The sequence below is a fragment of the Pseudophryne corroboree genome, chromosome 8, assembly GCF_028390025.1.
Source record: "Pseudophryne corroboree isolate aPseCor3 chromosome 8, aPseCor3.hap2, whole genome shotgun sequence".
In the NCBI taxonomy this organism is placed as follows: Eukaryota; Metazoa; Chordata; class Amphibia; order Anura; family Myobatrachidae; genus Pseudophryne; species Pseudophryne corroboree.
The window spans coordinates 373,903,988-373,926,724 of NC_086451.1; the positions used below are offsets into that span (position 1 = coordinate 373,903,988).

Below are 22,737 nucleotides of genomic sequence, written 5' to 3' on the forward strand. Positions count from 1 at the left end.
ACTTCTTCCACACTAGAATACTCTATTTCTATTATGTCACCATCGTTACTTGTACTGCTCATCACCACATTGCAAAAATGGTGGAATGAGGCTTCTCTAAGAGTACAATGTCATACTAACAAATACTGCAGCCAACGTGGACACCCCTAGACTCTCCTCAGGGATTTGTGAAAACACAATTTGTTATTCAGCCTTAGGCGGGTATCCACTTAGACCTGAGAATTTTTGTAATTAGCAATGATAAATCACTGCAGCTAATTGGATACCGACCTTAGGTTGGATCGCAAAATTAGAGAAATGCAATCCAGCCGATTATTGAACGTCTGCGCATGCTTAGCATTCGCATAGTGCATGTGCACCCGTGATTAGCGATTATTTCTGTGAACGCATTGTGCTTCAATGCAGTCACATTTTGATTGACAGCTTTTAGGGGAGGAAACATGGCGTTTTGTGGGTGTGTATGTAAAAAAAGGCAGGCGTGGCAAGGCGCTTATCAGGTGGGTCACTGACGCAGTGGCGGTTCTTGCCACGGGCAAGCAGGACTTTTGCCCGGGGCGCCGCCTTCCGGAGGGCGCTGGCGCCTTCCGGAGGGCGCCGCACCGTGGCAAGATCCGCCACTGCTGCCCGCTGTGTCCGCCTCCGCTGCCCGCTGCCGTCCCCGTCCTCGGCGCCTCCTGTGAAGGGAACTAGACACTATGCGTCTAGCTTCCCTTCGTGGAGAGTAACTGCTGAGCGGTGCGCGATGACGTCATCGCGCACCGCACAGCAAAGGTCCTCTCCAAGAAGGGAACTAGACGCATAGCGATAGCTCTGCAGAGCACTATCCGGGATTTCCCCGCAACCCAAGACGGGACCGATACTCCGGCTCACGGGTTCCCGAGGGCGTCTGCACCAGGACGCACCGCGGTTTCCTATGGTCCGGGACAAGGACCTGTCCAGAGCCCTCCTTATCTAATCTTATGCCAAAAGCTGAATGCTCTAGACACAGTGAAGAAAGGGAAAGGACACTATCTATCACCACCAAACACGATCAGTGTTTTGTTCAGTTTAAGCCACTATAAGTGCACTATAAAAAGGACATATACAAACAGAGGGGCGGGACGCCGCATCCCTCACTGAGCTACAAGTGACTGAGAAAAACTTTATGCTGCTACACCATCTGGCACATTAAAAGCTATTTATAACCAATAAATAAGTATGATGATGCTGACACAGTAGCCCACAGCCCTTCACTGCAGCCCACAGCCCTTCACTGATGACACAGAGTCTGACACAGTCACAGATGATGCTGACACAGTAGCCCACAGCCCTTCACTGCAGCCCACAGCCCTTCACTGATGACACAGAGTCTGACACAGTCACAGATGATGCTGACACAGTAGCCCACAGCCCTTTACTGATGACACAGTGGGTAATTCAGATCTGATCGTAGATGTGCTAAATTCAGTTCCTCAGACATGCGGGGGGACGCCCAGCACAGGGCTAATCTGCCCGCATGTCTGGCCCTAACCCCCCGCAGGGGTGCAAAAGCATCGCACAGCGGCAATGCTTTTGCACCCGCTGAGTAGCTTCCTGCCTGCGAAGCTCCCGCGTGCTGGCAAGCCCGCACTCGCCTCGTCCCAGGTCGCAGCCACCGCGGCCTACCCTCGCAGCGGTCCGGACACGCCTGCAATGTCCAGACCACGCTCCGCCAACGGTGTTCTAACGCCGTTGGTAAGCCCCCTCCCCCTTCACGACTGCCTCTGACTGTCAATCAGGCAGAGGCAATCGCAGCCCTGAGATGCTTTTAGCATCTCACTGGGCTCCCGAGGTGCGCACGCGCAGCATAGGGCTTCAGACTGCAATCGCTGCCACGATCCAGTCTGACTTAGGCCCACGGATCACAAACAGTGCTGCAGCCCTAGTTCACGGACACTGAGGTGTGTGTGTGACGGATTCAGTATGATATCCAAGCGGTCAGGAGACCGTCGCCAGGATCCTGACAGCCGGAATACTGGTGGCGTGCGCATCGTGTCCCGTCGCAAGCTTGCTGTGCACGCCATGCTTCGGGCGCAGTGGCAACGTTATACTCCCCCCTCGGGTGGTGGTTTGAACCATCACCCGAGTGGGGATTCCGGGCGGCGGTCAGGATTGCGACTGCCGGTATTTCAGCAGGTGTGGGGATTCTGGCGTTGGTATCCTACCTGCTGGGATCCTGGCAGCCAGCAACTTGAATGCCTCCCTGTGTGACACATTATCCCACAGCCCTTAGTAGGGCCCCCTTAATCACACTGCAGCCTGCCCCACATCCTCTCCCTACGGCATGTTAAATGACACCCGGTCCACGAGGGAGGGATTTTTATCATATTCAAAACATGTCGGGAGGATGAAGTTTTGTCTGAATTTCGGATCCAAGCCTGACGGGAAATACAGAGCCATACTTGGAAACTGGGCGGTTTCGCTTTCCAAGGAAACCGAACTGCACATCTCTATTTAGAGTTAGGCTAAAATAAAAAGAAAAAGTGTGCTGAACTTTTTTTATTTGTCAATTATTTAAAAGTCGACCTTTTAAAACTGTTGACCTCACAGTTGACTAATTATCTGTCAACCTAATGTCCCTGTCTACCTTCCGTTGTTTGGTGATTTGTGTAATATTGATCTTTCAATCCACACCCGTTTTAACTTTTAAGAGATAAGGGGGGGTCATTCAGAGTTCTTCACTCGCTGCCGTTTTTCGCAGCGCAGCGATCAAGTGAAAAAGCGGCAATTCTGCGCATGCGCATGATACGCAGCACGCATGCGCTAAGTACTTTCACACAAAACTTTGTACTTTTACCCAAGCTCGAGCGACGTTTTTCAGTCGCTCGAGTTTTCGTAGTATGATTGACAGGAAGTGGGTGTTTCTGGGCGGCAACTCTGCGTTTTCAGGGAGTGTGCTAAAAGACGCAGGCATGCCAGGCAAAAACGCAGGAGTGGTTGGAGAAACGGGGGAGTGGCTGGCCGAACGCAGGGCGTGTTTATGACGTCAAACCAGGAACTAAACAGACTGCAGTCATCGCAAGATAGGAGTAGGTCTGGAGCTACTCAGAAACGGCATGACATTTTTCCTGTGCAATTCTGCTAATCTTTCGTTCGCACTTCTGCTAAGCTAAGATACACTCCCAGAGGGCGGCGGCTTAGCGTTTGCACTGCTGCTAAAAGCAGCTAGCGAGCGATCAACTCGGAATGAGGGCCATGGCCTGTGTACAGACTCCATGAGGGCCGCCTCTTCTCTGCAGAGTAGTAGACCCTTCCTTTGTGACAGACTCTACTGCATAGGCGTAGGTTTCTGGGAACTGCAGCGTAGGTGCCTGTGGTACAGTATGTTTCTGGAGACTTCTCTACTGCACATGCTCATGGTACATCAGTACATTGCTGCATGCTCTGCACTAGCATTGAGACCTGAATCAGGCCCCAGGCCCCTTGTTTACATTTTTGAGAATGAAAAAGAGAGCAAAGAAGAAAGCAGGACAGTACGCTGGAGTAAAGAAGGGATCGGAGGGAAGATGTTTAAGATATAGATAGGGACAGAAGATGTACAAGGAGGGGAAACTTTTCAAGCTGCTGAGCAGAGAGCTAATAAGGTGCAGAACATTGTGGGACAGAGAAGGAACATTAGAGCAAAAAGCTGCAGAGTAGCAAAAAGCAAGAACATCAAGGTGACGGAACAGCTATGGGCGGTAGAGTGACAACATGGGGTTCCCCAAATAACAATGGAGAGGAAATAATCTGCATATCAAGGTCAGTGAACAAAGTGGGAGTCGGAAAAACAGCACAACTTACGGGTGCAGGGAGCGTTTAGAAGTAGTGAGTAGATAGAAATAGTGGGACAAAATTACCCTGTGGATATATAGAGAGGAGCATGGTGGGAGTGGGGAAGGCAGCGAGAAGGGCAATGTTTCCAAATTATTACAGCATTGGAACTGGAATCTCACACATAGTAAAACACCATTTGCAATCTTTATCATTCTATATAGTTATTACTCTAAACGGCCACAGCAATATAATCTTACTGTTAATCACAGCAATAACTATTATTATTTTTTTATTACTGGGATTGGAAACGATATTTCTCACCATTACTTTAATAAATACGCTCATTTTCTTGGTACAAAAAGCAGCACTGACTTTCTCACATCATTATAGAAGATTCTTGCAATAAGAACACAGCATGTGTCAAATTTTTCAATCAGGCTGGATGAATGTGGTATGATTTACACAATAACGGTTGAGATTTATCAAATCGTGGCGTGAGATAAAGTACCAATCAATCAGTTTGCATGTTACAGGCTGTGCTAGAAAAATGCCAGAAGCTGATTGGTACTTTATCTTTCTATATGTTTACCTCTTTACAAGATTTGATAAATCTCCCTCATGCATAGGAATGGGATGTAGTTAAATTGCCGGCAGTCGGGTTCCCGGCGGTCAGGATACCGATGCCGGAATCCCGATGACTGACAATGCCGCCAGTCGGAATCCCAGGTAACAGGGGCTATTCCTACTCGTGGGTGTCCATGACACCCGTAAAGTGGGAATAGAACCTGTGGCGAGCTCAGCGAGGCTTACCTTCCCCTGTCGGTATTCTAACTACTGGCATCCTGACTGCTGGCATTCCCTACCAATTACGTGATGACATACAGGACTGCTGGGATGGATATATAAACCCAAAACAGACTGCCAACATTGACAACAACAAATGATGGTGTAAGTGGTGCAATACTGCGCATCTTTTCTTGATATTATTAATAAATTTTAATATTAAATTTTTTCCAATGTCATACACAAAATACCAGGATAGTAAATATCAAAAACAGTTTTGTTGTTGTGAAACAAACACTACACTTCATTCAGTGTGCTTCAGCATCATTACGAAGTGCATTTACTTTAATACAACTTAGGAAATGAATACATAACTATAAAATGCAGCTACTGGCTACAAACAGTGGAGGTAGGAAGCTTGGGTACCGTCCCGATAATCAGAAGACTGCAGCCAGAAGGAGCCTCAGTGACTACTAATAAAGTGGGTGCTTTATAAGTGATATCAGTAACGGAACGCCGTATTATGGGCTGCATTTGTTTCCCACGATAAGCATTATTTCTTATCGCTGCAATAAGAAATGATATATCGGGGTATGCATTAATCTCTTGCAGGGATACGGGCTCCAGTAAGACACTGCCTGAGAAGAGGAACAAGTTAAGTGTCAGTTACCAGGCTCATATTTTTCTGCACAAAGGGGGTCATTACGAGTTGATCTCTAGCTGCCGTTGTTCGCAGCGCAGCGTTCAGGCTAAAAATCAGCATTTCTGCGCATGCGTATGCACCGCAATGCGCATGTGCGACGTACGGGTACAAAGACCTTTGTGGTTTTGCACAGGTTTTAGCGAAGCTTTATGTCGCACGGCATTTACAGGAAGGGGGTGTTTCTTGGTGGCAACTGACCGTTTTCAGGGAGTGTTTGGAAAAATGCAGGCGTGCTGGGAAAAACGCGGGCGTGGCTGGACGAATGCTGGGTGGGTGTGTGACGTCAAAAGCCAACCCTCCAACATTAGAATCAACGCACATGAAGAGTAAGTACAGGGCTGGTCTTGTTTTGCACAAAATTTTTTGCAGCCGCTCTGCTGCACAGGCGTTCACACTTCTGCAAAGTGAAAATACACTCCCCGGTGGGCAGAGACTATGCGTTTGCACGGCTGCTAAAAACTGCTAGCGAGCAATCAATTCGGAATGACCCCCAATAATTGGGCTGCAACTGTGTACAGTAAATGTAAGTCACCAAAGGAGGATCCAAAAACACCCCCCAAAACAGTAAAATGTAGCCTATAAGTAATAACGGGTAACTGCAGGTAAATGTGGTGTCAGCTAACGGGCAAGCTGGGAAAAGCTAAGGTCTTCTAGGTTTAATACCTCTTGAATGGCTCTATAGAAACCTAAGGGGAGTGCAGCAGATAGCTGTGAAATTTACTGTGGTCTCTTAATACAGACAGAGAGGATACTTAATTTATGTGGGAATCCTTAGTAAAGGTGCATTTGAGCAATCTATATAAATCCTTACTCTTCGAGGTAATCACTTCCTTCATGGCCTCCACAACAGAACAGGGAAAACAAACAGTAGTATGAATGAAATCATATGTCAGGTCACGGGAGGGTGTCAGCGGTGGGATAGCGGAGGCTCAGATCAGCACATAGTGCCCACTGTGGTCGGGGAGGACTCTTTTCATTAGAACATTTTGCATCCATTGACATAAACAGATACAGAAAATTTGCATTAACAGAGAAATAAATTAATATTTAGTTGTCCATGGTCTTTCAGTCCTTCTTAGCCAGTTCACATTCTCTCTTGACGCGGGAGAAAGGTCCCAATTCCTTGCAGAATATAAAGTCCCAAAGCACACGCCCCCATGATGTATGGTAAGGTAGGGTGTCGTAATACTCAGCAGCAATTTTACGTACCTGTCAGAAATAAGAGAGGAGAAGGTTTAGTTATGGGACATGGTGAACATTTGTATGTTGACAAGTTAGTGGCCTTGAAGCAGATACGAACGCACTAAAGTATCTATGTGCTAAGTGTCTGATTCTGAGGTGGAAGTAAAGCAAAAAAAGAACATGTACTCCTGGGCAAACCCCCCCCCCCCCCCCATCCCCCCCCCCCCTCCCACATCTAATGCTAGCCATACATTAGTATGGCTAGCATCCAATCTGATTCCCTATAAGATTTCCCTTCAATACTCCGGGGAACCCCTGGCACATGATTTAGAGTGCATACGATGAAGCATACAATCTATCAATGGATTGTGTGTCTTACAAAAAGCACATGATCACCAGGAAGGAAATGCCACTCAATAATGATGCTGATCGTATAAGATGCATTGTATGTCCATAAAACAAGGTACGATGTGCATACGATTACGACGAATAATATGGACTGCACATATGATCTAAGGATGCGACATTTGACCCACGGGGCCTGTGCATCGCATCCAAAACACATACAATATGCACACAATGCATCATACGACGCATCTAAATCATATATTCGTACGCGATATCGTACAAGTGTATGGCCAGCAGAAGGTCATTAGGCCAATTAGGCACGGAGGTCATTAGGCCAATTAGGCACGGAGTCTATTCTGCTGCTAACTGAATGCGCTGTCCGATTCAAGTAACTGGAGGGGGGGGGGGGGGAGGCCACACTGCACGCACCGCACCCATATAGTATACTTACTCCTTCAGAGTTCCACAGTGGCCCTGCAGTGCGGGCACATATCACTTGGAAAATGGCCGCCGTCTTGTTCCCGGGGACATGTTCCCAGAGACCTGCGCATGCGCAGTAGACTCCATATGCCAGAGTCTAGTAGCTGCCGGAGAGTAGGGGTCCCGCAAAAGAGGCTGCACGTGGGTTCCCTCCTCTCTTAAAACGCCACCTGTGCTGGACCTACAATGCGACTGCAGCTCTGCCCAGAGCTATTCAATTACTGCCAGCTGCCCTGCACGTAAATGCAGATTTTTCCTAGCAGTTGTTCTAGGGGGCCCATTCGTCATTGATTGCATTTGCAATGCAATCTGGGTGATATAGTAGCAACCAAGATCTCATTGCAGAATGTCATCATATCGGCGAGATGTACCATCAGGCACCTGCAGGGACAGTCACTCCGAAAGGAGCCCATCCATGCGATGTGCCAAGCGTGGTTCCCGGGGCGTCTGCGCATGTATGGTCCCACTGACCACATATACACAGCGGCTATTTCCGGTGATGGTTTCGCGGGAACCCTCTACTGGCTGCAAATAGCCCATGCTGCCCATAGGCTATATAGGCGAGGGACAATCTTCACATTCCGGATATTGGTAAATCTAGCAGCATCGCATCCCCTATAGAAAGTTTCTATGGGGGAATGTGGTTGCAGGCAGGAATAGAGGGATCACAGCATATATCGGGGGGATACACTCAGGGGATACTTAATATATGAGGCTAACCCCCGGAAATCACCCATAATAGCCACAAATATCATTTGATAAATTGGCCCCTAACACTTGTTAAAAAGACTTTCCCATATTTTAACAAACAGACCACTAAGTCAGGAGTCAGAGGGAAAAAAGTAATTAAAAAAGGACAAAGGGTAATTACTTTCAGGCAGCCACATACAGAATATGAGCGGTGGCAGATAGAAAAGTGGAGACTGAGAAGATGGAAATTAGGATAGAGCATGGAAGAAAAGGACAAGAGAAAACAATGGACAGTAGCAGGGCCGGCTCCAGGCATGTTCGAATAGAGCGGCCGCGCAGGGCGCCACCCTTAATGGGCGCCGTGCGCTGGCGCCGCCATATTCGTACCTGGAGCCGACCCTGCTGTTCAGCTCTCCCCGGCCTTTAACTGTGGTGCGCGATATGCGCGCTGCGCGGCGCCGGCGTCTGACGTCAGACGCCGGCGCCGCACAGCGCGCATACAGCACACCACCGTTGAAGTCATCCAGGCAAGCCTGCAGACAGCCACACTCCCCCTCCCCGCAGATCACACCACCGTTGGAAGAGTCCTCCAACCCCGGCCCGCACCCTCTGACAGCAGCAGTGCCTCCCTCCCGCGCCGCAGGTATTGTGGGGGGCATTAATGGATCTGTCACTGGGGGCATATCTGGCACTGTGGGGTCAGCTGCACTGTGGGGGGCATTTATGTATCTTGCACTGTGGGGGCATTTATGTATCTGGCACTGTGGGGTCATCTGCACTGTGGGGGCATTTATGGATCTGTCACTGTGGGGGCATATCTGGCACTGTGGGGTCAGCTGCACTGTGGGGGGCATTTATGTATCTGGCACTGTGGGGGCATATCTGGCACTGTGGGGTCATCTGCACTGTGGGGGCATTTATGGATCTGTCACTGTGGGGGCATTTACGGATCTGTCACTGTGGGGGCATATCTGGCACTGTCGGGTCAGCTGCACTGTGGGGGGCATTTATGTATCTGGCACTGTGGGGGCATATCTGCGCTGTGGGGGCATTTATGTATCTGCACTGTGGGGGCATTTATGTATCTGGCACTGTGTGGGCATTTATGTATCTGGCACTGTGGGGGCATTTCTGTATCTGGCACTGTGGGGGCATTTCTGTATCTGGCACTGTGGGGGCATATCGGCACTGTGGGGGCATTTATGTATCTGGCACTGTGGGGGTATATCTGCACTGTGGGGGCACTTATTTATCTGGCACTGTGGGGGCATTTATTTATCTGGCACTGTGGGGGGCATTTATTTATCTGGCCCTGTGGGGGGCATTTATTTATCTGGCACTGTGGGGGGCATTTATTTATCTGGCACTGTGGGGGCATATCTGGCACTGGGGGCATTTAATGTATCTGGCACTGTGGGGGCATTTATTTATCTGGCACTGTGGGGGACATTTATTTATCTGGCACTGCTGGGGGGCATGTCATGTAGTGTTCCCGCTAGGCGTCTGTGGCTAGGCAATGTGTCTCAGTGCTCTCCCTGGTGCAATGTGTCTCAGTGCTGTGCCTGGCGCAAAGTGTATAGGAGGTTCTACCTGGTGCAGTGTGTATTAGCTGCACTACTGTGTGGTGTAATGCAAATTGCCACTATTATGTGGCCACGTACCTTCCCCACGAAGAAACTCCCCTTAATTTTTGCTGCGCGCCTTCGGCGCGCACTGTCCATGCTTTGGCATGTAGGTATGGGAATAACAAGCAGTATGTACATCATTTTGCCCTCCTAACTTAAAAATGTGCCCTCCCTGTGATCAGCACCATGCCCTAAAAAGTGAACACTATCATGTGTAGCTGGCACTGCTGGGGGCATGTCATGTGTAGCTGGCACTGCTGCGGGGCATGTCATGTGTAGCTGGCACTGCTGCGGGGCATGTCATGTGTAGCTGGCACTGCTGGGGGGCATGTCATGTCTATCTGGCACTGCACATTATGTGTATATCTGGCACTATACTGGAGACATTGTGTGTAAGGAACACTACTGTGGCTATGTGTAAGGCTGCTAATTGTGTGAAAATATATTTATAGTTTGATGATATGAAGTTACGAGGCCACGCCCACTTTTCCAGAGGCCACACCCACTTTTCCGGGAGCGCGCGTCTTCGGCGCGCGCATGGGGGGGGGGGGGCGCTTTTACATTTTCTCGCTCAGGGTGCTAGTAGGCCTGGAGCCGGCCCTGGACAGTAGTATAGATCACTATAACACTGGGATATGTGTACAGCAACAGCCAGGGCCGGCCTGACCTTAATTCTTTTTGGTAAGCGAGTTTAGACTTTGGCACCCCTTGATGGGATCAAATTTTAAAAGGGGTGCGGTCTCACAAGAAATGGGTGTGGCCACACAATAGTACCCGCAGGGGTACAAGGAGTTAGTGTGGGGAGGGGGGAGGGGAATGCACATGCAACTAGGTCAGTGATGGGGAACCTTTGGCACTCCAACAGTTGTTGAACTATAGATCCCAGCATACCCTGCTACAGTTTTAACATGGCCAAATAGCAAAACTGTAGCAGGGCATGCTGGGATGTGTAGTTGAACAACAGCTGGAGTGCCAACAGCAATATACTGTAAACCAGAGCAAGAATGAATGCTCAGCACAATGTATAGGTAGGTTCATACTATTCTATTCTAAATCTATCGGAAGAATTTACAGAATGAAGAAAAGTCAATGGCACAGCAAATTTGTGTCATTACTGACCTTTGTGCGACTGCTGCATTTATGATGCAATTAGCTAATGTTTTACAAAGCTTCCCAGATCGTTATAAGCCTCAGTTGAGAATCTGACTATCCTGTATTACATAAAAACATTAAACTTTGTATCCTGGTCTGTTGCTAGAACTCGAGTTAACAAGTAACCATGATTTCAACTGTATGGCCAGGTACCCTACGTTAGTGAGCTCATTAAGTGCACACAGCCTGGAGATATAGATCAATAGGTAAACCATAACTACAAAGACAATAAAATACCCTGCCTCTGTGGAGGGCAAGGGCCAAGTCGGGACTCCAGAGACAAACTTACATTTCAGCAGCAGCTTTATTCTGTCACAGTACAAGGAAAGAAAACACTGTCACAGGAATAGCAGTGATTGGACGAGGTACAATTTACACTGGCAGGGGGTAGCACAGGCTGTCCAATATACAGTATTTCACTGCTTCTTAGCAATGTTTCATACTGGACCTTAATAAGATAGGCCAGTGTGAGGTAAGTATGGAGCCATCCCATGGTCCTGGAGAAGTTACACTCTTCATCACATGAGGCAGACTCTCACCTTGATACACACAAACCCACTGTTAAAGGGTGATAGATGGCGGCCTTACTACATCTCTAGGCTAATAAAACAACTTGCACTGAGATGCCAACACCCCAAACAATTATCAGTTTTACAAGAAAGGGGTCGCTCATCATCGAACGTTGGTTTAGTGCATGGGTCTTCATCCTGTGGCCCTCCAGCTGCTGTGAAACTACACATCCCAGCATGCCCTGCCACAGTTTTGCTATTAAGGTATGCTAAAACTGAGGCAGGGCATGCTGGGATGTGTAGTTCCACAGCAGCTGGAGGGTCGCAGGTTGAAGACCCATGGTTTAGTGCATCATGTTCAACTACAGGGAGACATGATAGGTGAAGACAACAAAATGAACACCCGTAAGATAGTAATGGATGGCCTTGACTGCCCATTTTAGATCACAGCATAACACCCTCTCCCTGGGATGGAGCTTCTCTCTTACAGAACTGGATGCTTTATCAGGTGCTCCCAAAGCCTAACCCTAATTCTCCCCCCTGCAGTCTAACCCTCCACAACTAGCGCCTTCCCCCCACCTACCCGGCAGCCTAAACCGAACCCTCACTGGCATATTTATGATCTGGATTCTGGCTGTCAGGATTCTGGTGTTGGCATTCTGACAGGTGTCGGGATTCCAGCACTGGTATTCTGACAATCGGGATGCCAAATCATCGCGCTTTATTGACTCAAGGTCCTAACACTTGACAGCTCGCTTCAGAAAACCCACTTGCAGTATAAGCGGTTGTCTGAAATTTGGGAATGGAATGACAGGGCCTCCACTGAGTACATGTTTGAAATTGCATAATACAACAAAACACTTAAGGTGTGTACACACGGTGAGATTTTTGCTTGCGATTTTGACTACATAGTCAAAATTGCAAGGAAAGTTAGTGCAGATCACAAGGTGAAAGTCATCTTGCGATCCTGATGCGATACCGATGCGCGGTCCCACGAGGTCGGTATCGCAAGCCTAGATAGACTGTGCACGCAAGTGAATTTTGACTATCTACTATAAAAGTATAGTCAAAATTGACAGCCAAAATCGCACATAGCCAGTATCGCAAGCACAGTCATCTAGGCTTGTGATACCGACCATAGTCCCTATCGCATAGTGAGAACTGGGCATATCCCGAATCTCACTGTGTACACACCTTAAGATCCACTCAATGTGGTAGAGGCCACTACTATTTAAACCTGTTAGCAGGGCTGTAATGAGGAAAAATTAGGTTAGCTTCTGCACTATCTGGGCCAATCCACCAGAAATCATAAGTAATTTAGTAAAAGTCATATAAACGAGTTTTTAATGAAATAAACCTCTAAAAACCGGTCTATAATGACACATGGGGCCTAATTCTGAGTTGATCGCAGCAGCAAATTTGTTAGCAGTTGGGCAAAACCATGGGCCTAATTCTGAGTTGATCGCAGCAGCAAATATGTTAGCAGTTGGGCAAAACCATATGCACTGCAGGGGGGACAGATATAACATGTGCAGAGAGAGTTAGATTTGGGTGGGGTGTATTCAAACTGAAATATAACTTGCAGTGTAAAAATAAAGCAGCCAGTATTTACCCTGCACAGAAACAAAATAATCCACCCAAATCTAACTCTCTCTGCACATGTTACGTCTGCCCCCCTCCCCCCCTCCCCCCCCTGCAGTGCAAATGGGGGGTAATGCTGAGTTGATCGCAGCAGGAACTTTGTTAGCAGTTGGGCAAAACCAGAGCCAGTCCTAACCAATATGATGCCCTAGTCAAGATTTTGGCTGGTGCCCCCTCGCACCACCGCTGGTTCTGCCTCTGATCTTGCACCTCTTTCCCAGCACCATCACCCCTCACCCATAGCAGTCATTCTACCCTCTATATTTTAAATAGGAACAGTTCGCACATTTGATGCACAGCCCAAAAAGGGGCATCTTCTTGCTGGGAAGGGGCATGGCCACACAATAGTAACCCCAATTCCAAATACGCCACACAGTACTGCAACTTTATTCACATTTGATCATGCGATAGTGTCCATAATTCATATTACATCCCACAGTAGTATCACTTTACCTTATAAGCGTTACTCCTCACAGTAGAGCCCCTTATTCACATTACATCACACTGAATTGCTCCTTATTCACATTACACCATACCCTATTGCTCTTTATTCACATTAGATGACACAGTAGTGCCCTTTCTATATGCAACGCCACATAGTAGAGCACCTTATACACATAATGCCACACATTAGTAATGCATTTATACACAATTCCACACAGTAATGCCCCTTGCACATGAGACACATGAATGTCCTTATAAACATAATGCGCCTTACACATTATGACAACCTTTATTAATGCCCGTTTACACATAATGTACCTTACACATATGGTGCACATTATCAATGCCTTTATACACATAATGACACACATAGTGCCCCCTACACATTTGCTGCACATTAGTGCCCCTATACACATAATGACACACATACAGTAGCACCCTGTTACACATATGCCGCACTTTATTAATGCCCTTATACACATAATGACACACATAGTGACCCTTTACACATATGTTGCACATTATTAATGCATTTTTACATGACACACATAATGCTTCTTACACATATTCCGAGCATTACTGCACAACCAACCCACTCACGTGTACACAGCTCTCACACTTCCACTAACACTGTGACCTCTGCCTCTGCTTGGATACAGATGTGTCCTCACAAATTTTGCATCAATGCTAACGTCGGGCACCTTTTTTTCATGAAAATGCATCTTATTTGCATTTCTATGTGGCTAGGATGCACAAGCAGCTTCTGCTGATTAAACTGATATGCAGCATGCCTATATACTGTGTGAGACTGTGGCTGTATCTGCATATGAAATGCTACATACAGAATATAGGCATGCCGCATATCATTTTAATCAGCAGAAGCTGCTGATGCCCCTTGGCATAGCAAATGCCCTAGGCAATTGCCAAGTTTGCCTATGCCTATGGCCGGCTCTGGGCAAAACCATGTGCACTGCAGTGGAGGCAGATACAACATGTGCAGAGAGAGATAGATTTGGGTGTGGTGTGTTCAATCTGCAATCTAAATTGCAGTGTAAAAATAAAGCAGCCAGTATTCACCCTGCACAGAAACAAAATAACCCACCCAAATCTAACTCTCCCTGCAAATGTTATATCTGCCCCCCCCCCCCGCAGTGCACATGGTTTTGCCCAACTTCTAAAAAATTTCCTGCTGCGATCAACTTGGAATTACCCCCATGGTTTTGCCCAACTGCTAACAAACTTGCTGCTGCGATCAACTCAGAATTACCCCCCATGTGCACTGCAGGGGAGGGCAGATATAACAGGTTCAGTATGCTATGCCAGCGGTCGGGCTCCCGCCGACCAGCCGCCGGCTTACCGACAGTGTGGCGAGCGCAAATGAGCCCCTTGCGGGCTCGCTGCGCTCGCCACGCTATTTTATTCTCCCTCCAAGGGGGAGAATAAGTGTTGGTATGCTGGCTGGCGGGATTCCGGCGCCGGTATACTGTGCGCCGGGATCCCATCAGTCGGCATACTGAAGACCACCCGATATAACATGTGCAGAGAGAGTTAGATTTGGGTGGGTTACATTGTTTCTGTGCAGGGTAGATACTGGCTGCTTTATTTTTACACTGCAATTTAGATTTCACACCCCACCCAAATCTAACTCTCTCTGCACGTTATATCTGCCTCCCCTGCAGTGCACATGGTTTTGCCCAACTGCTAACAATGTTCCTGCTGCGATCAACTCAGAATTACCCCCGTGGTTCCCACAAAAAATTAGGTAATTTCCGGCCAGAAGTTCCGGTATTTTTATCAACAAATTTAAATAAAAATAAAGAATCTTTTAATAAGAATCTATCCTCGAAAAAGTGCGCTTGGCACGCATGAAATGCGTTGGAGTTTTAAAACAGAAGGGTTACAAAGCCTCCTGCACGGCCCCAGCATTGGCCGCACCACAAACTATACCATCGGCCACGTCCGGAGCAAGAGAGGTGAGGTCACGCCGCTCACAAGCCCGCTGGACGCAGCGGGATTCGGAGCGCTGTCAGCCCCACCATCGGCTGCACACAGCGGAGACGAAAGCCGCGGCAGTTAAACATCAGCGGCTCACAACAACATCGGAGCAGGGACAGACAGGTAGGGTGAGTCACCATCTGCAACGGTAATACCAACAATACGTGGATTGCAGGCATAGGTGTGCGCAGGGGGGGTGCCTGGTGCGCACAGGCACCCCCTAATGTCTGGCACCCCGATCTCACATGCCTGATGCAATGATCACCGATCAGGCTGATTACTGTCCCCTCTGTGCTGCACCCTCTCAGGACTGCATTACTGACCGGACGCCTGGGTTAATCAAGGGTGCCACTGCCACCGGTTTTCAAACTCCCGGCTCTACCTCCATGTACAAAAACATGCTCGCACGCCCACCTGCCACACCCGCTACATACTCACCTCTCTCCTTCTATGCTATGCCAACGCCAGCCACTGATGAGGATCAGCATGCAGCCAGCGTTCCTCTTAGGAAGACAAATTCAATATTGGCAGGCGGTCGGCAGCAACATTGACACGTCACTCGTTTTTCCAGCAGCAGCAGTACTAGTCTGCGACTGTCAGTGTCAGTGAGTGACTGACTTGTAAGTAAGCTGCTGCAGCTTGCAGGGGAAAGAGAGGGGGAGCTAGACCAGGCTGAGGAGGAGCAGTGTAATTGCAATGAGTGCCATCAGGGGTGTTTGTTTGGTGCACACCACAACATCTGACAATGTATCTGCTTTATTGGGATTGGTACAAGGGTGGATATTTTATATTGCGTTGACCGTCAATAGATGGTGCTAGACACGCCCAAAAGGTGGTGCTAGACATACCCCTCCGATGGTGCACCCCCTAATAAAATGTGCTGCGCACGCCTATGATTGCAGGCTACCCACAATATCACTCAAAAAAGTGTAAACATTTAAAAACTAACCAAAAAAAAAAAAAATCTTTCTTTTAACAAGTGCCACTTTTAATACACTATTTTATTATTTGAACACATCATATTGACATCAGCGCTCTCTCACACCAAATTAATAGTACACTCTTGACTGATCGGATTAATTCTGTATCTCATAAAGAACAAAAATTTAACCAGGCAAGAACTATGCTTGCTTCTCTTGCTCGCATGGAGTAGACTGTCACCATATCACATTCTTTAACGTTTTAAGCAACCAAATTTTGGGTTCTGTGCATTGTAATTGTTTTTGAAAATTTGGTAAAAACTGTAAAATAAAATAAAGGCAATAAAACACAAGTTCCGATTTAGTGAAGAATGTAAAAACGAGGGAAGCAGATAGACATATTTTAGAACTGACTCAGTATATGTTCAGTTTTGGAAAGAAAAAAAAAAAAAAAGGTCAGTGGGATTTGGGTTGCTAATGGGAACAGTTATGGGAGGTTTACAAACGCTTTATAATAAAAGAGCAGGTGCACATGCCAATGCAGGACAGGCAGAGTGTCTCTAAGAAGCTCTTAGGAAAGGTGTTAAGACATTTACTTTGCAGGTGATGCTCACTGGGTGTTGTGATGAGAACTTGCATAAAGAAGATTCTGTCTTCAGAACCAGAGATGGAAGGATATTATATAAAACAACTATTTTACCTAGTTGTCGCTACATCCTGTGATTTTTTTCGGACTATTTTTTCTGTGTATTTTCAATCTACTGCCTAATTAATGAGAAAATACACCATCTTTCTATGTAGAGTTTGTTGTCCTAGACCAGGCATTCCCAACCACGGTCCTCGAGGCACACCAACAGTGCAGGTTTTAGTGATATCCAGGCTTCAGCACAAGTGACTTAATTAGTAGCTCAGTTATTTTGATTTAACCATCTGTGCTGCAGCCTGGATATCACTAAAACCTGCACTGTTGGTGTGCCTTGAGGACCGTGGTTGGGAATGCCTGTCCTAGACAATGTCCCACTCACTAGTTATATATACTGACCAGTTGCCAAGTGCTACTTCCCTGGTTTCCACTGCCGGCTCCAGTACCCTGTATGTTCTTATTATGTGGGCTGTTGCAATAGCTCATAGGACAATTTTTTTTTTTTTTTGCACAATTACTATAGTGTATATACTGTTTTTAATTACTAACCAGGCACAATATATAAAGTCCATAGAGCAGGGATGGGGAACCTTCGGCCCTTCAGCTGTTGCTGAACTACACATACCAGCATGCCTTGCTACAGTTTTGCTATTTGGCCATGCTAAAACTGTTGCAGGGCATGCTGGGATGTGTAGTTCAACAACAGCTGGAGGGCCGAAGGTTCCCCATCCCTGCCATAGAGCTTCTCACTTTAAGTAATAGGATCAGCTGACACACGATTGCTGACCATAATAAACCGACCCACGTATAAGTACAATATAACTGAGCAATAAATTGGACGCTGCAAACAAGAAATAGGCAATGTACGACTCTCATGCTACTGTTATAGCTGTGGACTTACCTCTGGAAGCTTGCTCCCTGGGATACTTGGAAAGTCATGATGCTCCATGTGGTAGCCAACATTGAAGGTTAGCAGGTTGAGTGGTCCATAGTAAGAGTAGGTTTCATAACCCTTTAAAAACATGTAATGCTCTGCTATAAAATGTCCCGATATTGGATGCAGACCCATTGACAGAATGGACCCAGCCATTAAGTACACAACAGGCTTCAATCCCCACAAGCTGTAGATCACAAAGTCAAAGGAAAACTGAATAGCTGTATTGATTATCTCCATTTGGGTTATGGGTTTGGGATTAAGGTAGAGTGGACGTAAGACATAGAGCAGAGGCTGTAGAAAGATCCAAACAACCTTACGCATAGGGGTGCAGAAAAAGCGCCCCTCAAAGTCTGTGGGGATGTCCACATCCAGGATATCTCCCCCGAGATATCGGTGATGGTCTATGTGGTATTTCTTGAAGGACGTTGAGTAGGGCACACCAATGGGGAGGTTAGCAAATATGCCAAAGAAGCGATTCCACCGTGCGGACTTGTTACCAAAAGCAACATTGTGGGAGATGTCATGGATGGCAAGAGTCAGTGAATGGTTGATCACACCACCAAATGCGTAGGAAAAGAAAAACAGCCACTTCCAGGGGAGATCACAGACAAGGTAGCAGCAGACAATCTGCACAAGGACCATGCAGGAGACAGTCCACTTAAGCTGTGGGTCAGGTCCCATCAAGTTCTTGATCTGGGGATATTTAGCTGGAAAGCAAAACAAGTTAATAAGTAAAGTCAGAGGGTGTATTAACAATGAGTCAGTGCCATCTTTATAACAGGAAAAGCGTTAACTCCAGCACCAGTAACTATACGTACTGTACAACCCTAATAATCGGCTAAGGCTAATATGTACTTTACAAATACCTACACTTCTGTCATAGTAGAGTACGTATTTGGAAAGGGATCAGTATAAAATACCTACAATCAAAATCCCGACAAGGTCAAAATCCCGACAAGGTCAAAATCCGAACATTTAAAAAACCGACAAGTTCAAAATACAGACATTGTAAATAAGTGTACCGCGTCCCCTCACATGGCTCGCTGCGCTTGGCACGCTAAAAACTGCTAGCGAGCGACATATATATCATCCAAATAAAATTTTCCATACAGCAATTAATAAGTTGTCACAGCAGAGGTGCCCGTCAAAAATCACGACAGCTCCTTGGGCCTAAATCGATTCTTTCTGCATTTTGCAGATGTCCGGGGACTGCGCACGCGCAGAACCTGTTATGTGTATTTGCAGAACGGCCCCTGCGATCTCTTCTCTAAAATGTCAATGTCTTTTCTCTTCTGTCAATCAGGCAGAGGCGTTCGCTGGGATGGGACAGGGGCGACCGGCGTATGAGAAAACGAGGGGGCATCGCCCCCATTTTCTGGGAGTGGTGAGGCCAAGAACTTCGTCGTGAGACGCAGTTTCCTTGGCCCCACAAGCCGCACTGAGACGGCAAGGCTGAGTAAGCTGAAGGTTAGTCGGCCAGCCGTCACAGATGAACATCGCGACTGATGGTCACGTTATTCATCTGAGATGCGATCGCCTCCCAAATGCAGGGAGGTTGTGTGCAAGGAGGAGGTGGTGTGCAGGGAGGAGGTGGTGTGCAGGGAGGAGGTGGTGTGCAGGGAGGGGGGGTGTGCAGGGAGGAGGTGGTGTGCAGGGAGGAGGTGGTGTGCAGGGAGGAGGGGGTGTGCAGGGAGGAGGGGGTGTGCAGGGAGGAGGTGGTGTGCAGGGAGGAGGTGGTATGCAGGGAGGGGGGTATGCAGGGAGGGGGTGTGCAGGGAGGAGGGGGTGTGGTGTGCAGGGAGGGGGGTATGCAGGGAGGAGGGGGTGTGCAGGGAGGAGGGGGTGTGGTGTGCAGGGAAGAGGGGGTGTGCAGGGAGGAGGGGGTGTGCTAAGGTCTTCAAATCAGCTTTGCATTTGCAAGTCCTTAATGAATCAGGCCCCTTGATTCTTAATGCCATCTTGCTTGCTAATAATTATCAGGATATGGCTATAATTCTACTGAAGGAGGGAACCAATTACTAATTTTCTCTATTCCTTATAGAAGTGACTGTAACATAATGGTGTATTAGGTATGACTCTATGTACGATCATACTTTGTGAACCACCAAACCCACATTTAATTTCTCCTTTTTGTTGTTCCTGGATCACAATGTAGCCAGGCAGGTTTTAGAAAGATAGTTACTTAATACATGAATACCCCTACTGACATTTCTCATTAGGGATTTTCTACATGATATGTAAAACATTTCCTATACACTGCAGGACAAATCAGGTGCATGTGAGTCACTAGTAACTGCGGCTACAATTCTCATACATAATACACTGCAAGTACTTGGACTCTTTAAAGAGATTACAGCCACACCCCCAACACACATGGATAATGCCATTCTCTCTCCCGCCCCAGCACCGCACCTGCTGCTGGGTGTCACAGTGATTGCATCTAACAATTTGCTTTATTTATTAAGCACGTACCTGTCATCCTATCTATAAAAGACCACCACTGTGCTAACTGATTTACCAGGTTTCATTTAAAAAAAAAAAGTTTTTCTCCCTCTATCCCTCCCCCTAACCTCCCCCTTCACCCCAGAAGCCTAAACCTAACCTGCATACCCCCACTCCCCCCTTCCTTCCCAACCCTAACCCTCCGGCAGCACCTATTCCTAACAGGCGGCACCCTCAGAAAGTCGACATTTCACATGGCACCATTTCAGATGTAGACAATGTAAACCTGTCAACAGTTTGAGGATTGCAACCTGTTGCTTGTTGACAGTTTGAACCATGTCGTCATTCTGGTGTGAACATTTTGAACGTTGACATGGCTCCGGTCAACTATTCGACAGTATACCGTACGGTATATCCCATTATTATGAGGAAAGGGGTTATGCTTTTTTGTCTGTGTGGACCTCTGCTGCATTTATCCACTCGCTTCGGGATGCTGGATCTCATCTTACATATCTTTCTTCTTTAATGTTCATTTTTCACTCAGTTTCCTCTATCGGTTGGAATACCACAAGGATCGATCTGCTCTGTCTGTTCCACGGGGGTAATTGTGGAGTGCGCTCGTGCACCCCGGGAACCCAATGAGATGCTAACAGCATCTCAGGGCTGCGATCGCCTCTGCCTGATTGACGGACAGAGGAGGTTGCGGGGCGGGAGGGGGCGTACCAACGGCGTTAGACAACGCAGGCGTTTCCGGACCATTGTGGGGGCAGGCAGCAGTGGCTGCGTAACGTCACACGCAGCCGCTGCGACCCGGGATGCGGCGGGTAGCCGCCTGCCAGCGCACAGTAGCTGCACTGTCAGGGAGCTACTCAGTGGGTGCAAAAGCATCACCGCTATGCGATGCTTTTGCACCCTTGCAGGGCCTGACATGCGGGGCGGACTAGCCCTGTGCTGGGCGTTCCCCGCATGTCAGAGAAACTGATCGTAGATGTGCTGCATCTACTATCAGATCTAAATCACCCCCCACCCCATGTCTCTTGGAAAACTAATAAACTCCTTTGAATTTCAGCATTACCTCTATGCAGATGATACTCATATTTTCCTATCCTCTCCAGATCTGTCACCATACATGTTGTTCCCCATGTCACTTAATGTCTTTCTAACATTTTAGGGCCTGATTCAGGTCTGGAGATCAGATCTGGAGAGGATTGGCAGTGTTAAGGGACAAAATCTTGCCTAGGGCATCAAACTGGTTAGGGCTGGCTCTGTTTAACCTTTTAAATCATTGCTGCTTTACGTTTAAGCACACGGGCAGACTCCCCGGAATCAAGCCGTGCCTGCATCTCATAGGCTATTACATAAGGCCCATTGTAGGCAAGTCTGAGTGGCATCATGCATAGGGGGCCGGGCTATGAGGATGCCTCATGGCACTGGCTTATCTTTAATGGGTGCAAAGTGTGCGGTGCATATGGACCTCAGGGTTCAGGGGGGACCACAAACACCCTGCACTCATTTAATTATACTTACAGATCCGTCAGAGTGGTGCTGGTTGAAGAGCTGCTAAAATCACTTGGAAAATGGGCCATTTTCCGATGATTCGCACATGCACAATAGAGATGTCCCTGGTAACGCGTTACAGGCACCATGTTCTCAGAAACCTGCACTTGCACAGTAGACTTTGGCACATTGCACTGCTGGAGAAGAAGGGGGCCCAATCAGAGCCTGCACACAGGCCTCCTCTTCTCTTAAAGCGCTTCTGCCTCATGAGGTCTGTGGTCATGGTGTATGAGGGTGCACTACTCTTCCGGGAGTCCTGGGAACTCTCCAAAAGTTCAGAAGTCTCCAGACATTCCCGGGAGGATGGGCAAGTATGACTATAGTACTAAGGCAACATGTGCAGAGTTTTCTGTGGTCTCCATGAAACATATGAATAAAGGTGTGTTATTCCTGGCAGCTTCATTATTCAAAAGCATTATCTAACAACAAACTTTGCTACATAATGAACCAGTTCTTCTACCTCTCGTTAGTACTTTGACATGGTTTCCACTGGAGTAAAGCAACATTGTTACACACTGCATGATGACAAGCTCTTAATTAAGAGTCAACTCTTTCTCGAAAAGTGATCAGGGATAAGAAAAGCCTTTCCTTTGATAGAATCAATACAGTACATAGCAACCCTCTATAAACAGACTACCGCCAGTGCCTTGAATACAAGAAGGTATGGTTATCTGTTACAGCAAGTTCATGATGCACACACTGCAGCACACAACACTCAAAGTGACTATGACGTGTTTTTCCTCATCTGAAGAGGAGGTAATGCCGGGTAAAGGTCTCTCCTGCTTTATATCACAAATAGATGTACACTGGACCCAAGAGGTTTAGCTCTATTATATTCAGGTTACACTGAATCCTTTGTGCTGCCAAATGGGGAGACCCTTCAAACGGGTTGGGGATGGAATCCCGGAGCCC

General features: G+C 47.4%; 1 protein-coding gene across 2 annotated transcripts in view; it reads right to left on the bottom strand.

Annotated features, from left to right (window-relative positions):
- Positions 1-4,746: 4,746 nt before the first annotated feature.
- The window catches only part of LOC134949163 (sphingolipid delta(4)-desaturase/C4-monooxygenase DES2-like), a 180,094-nt gene continuing 162,103 nt past the window's right edge, over positions 4,747-22,737 (bottom strand). For both annotated transcript variants that reach the window (XM_063937583.1, XM_063937582.1), the window contains 2 exons: positions 17,791-18,533; positions 4,747-6,469 (listed from right to left, as the gene is read on the bottom strand). In XM_063937583.1, coding sequence (XP_063793653.1) covers positions 6,326-6,469; positions 17,791-18,533 — 887 coding nt within the window. In that variant the 3' untranslated portion in view covers positions 4,747-6,325. The remainder of the gene's footprint in view (positions 6,470-17,790; positions 18,534-22,737) is intronic.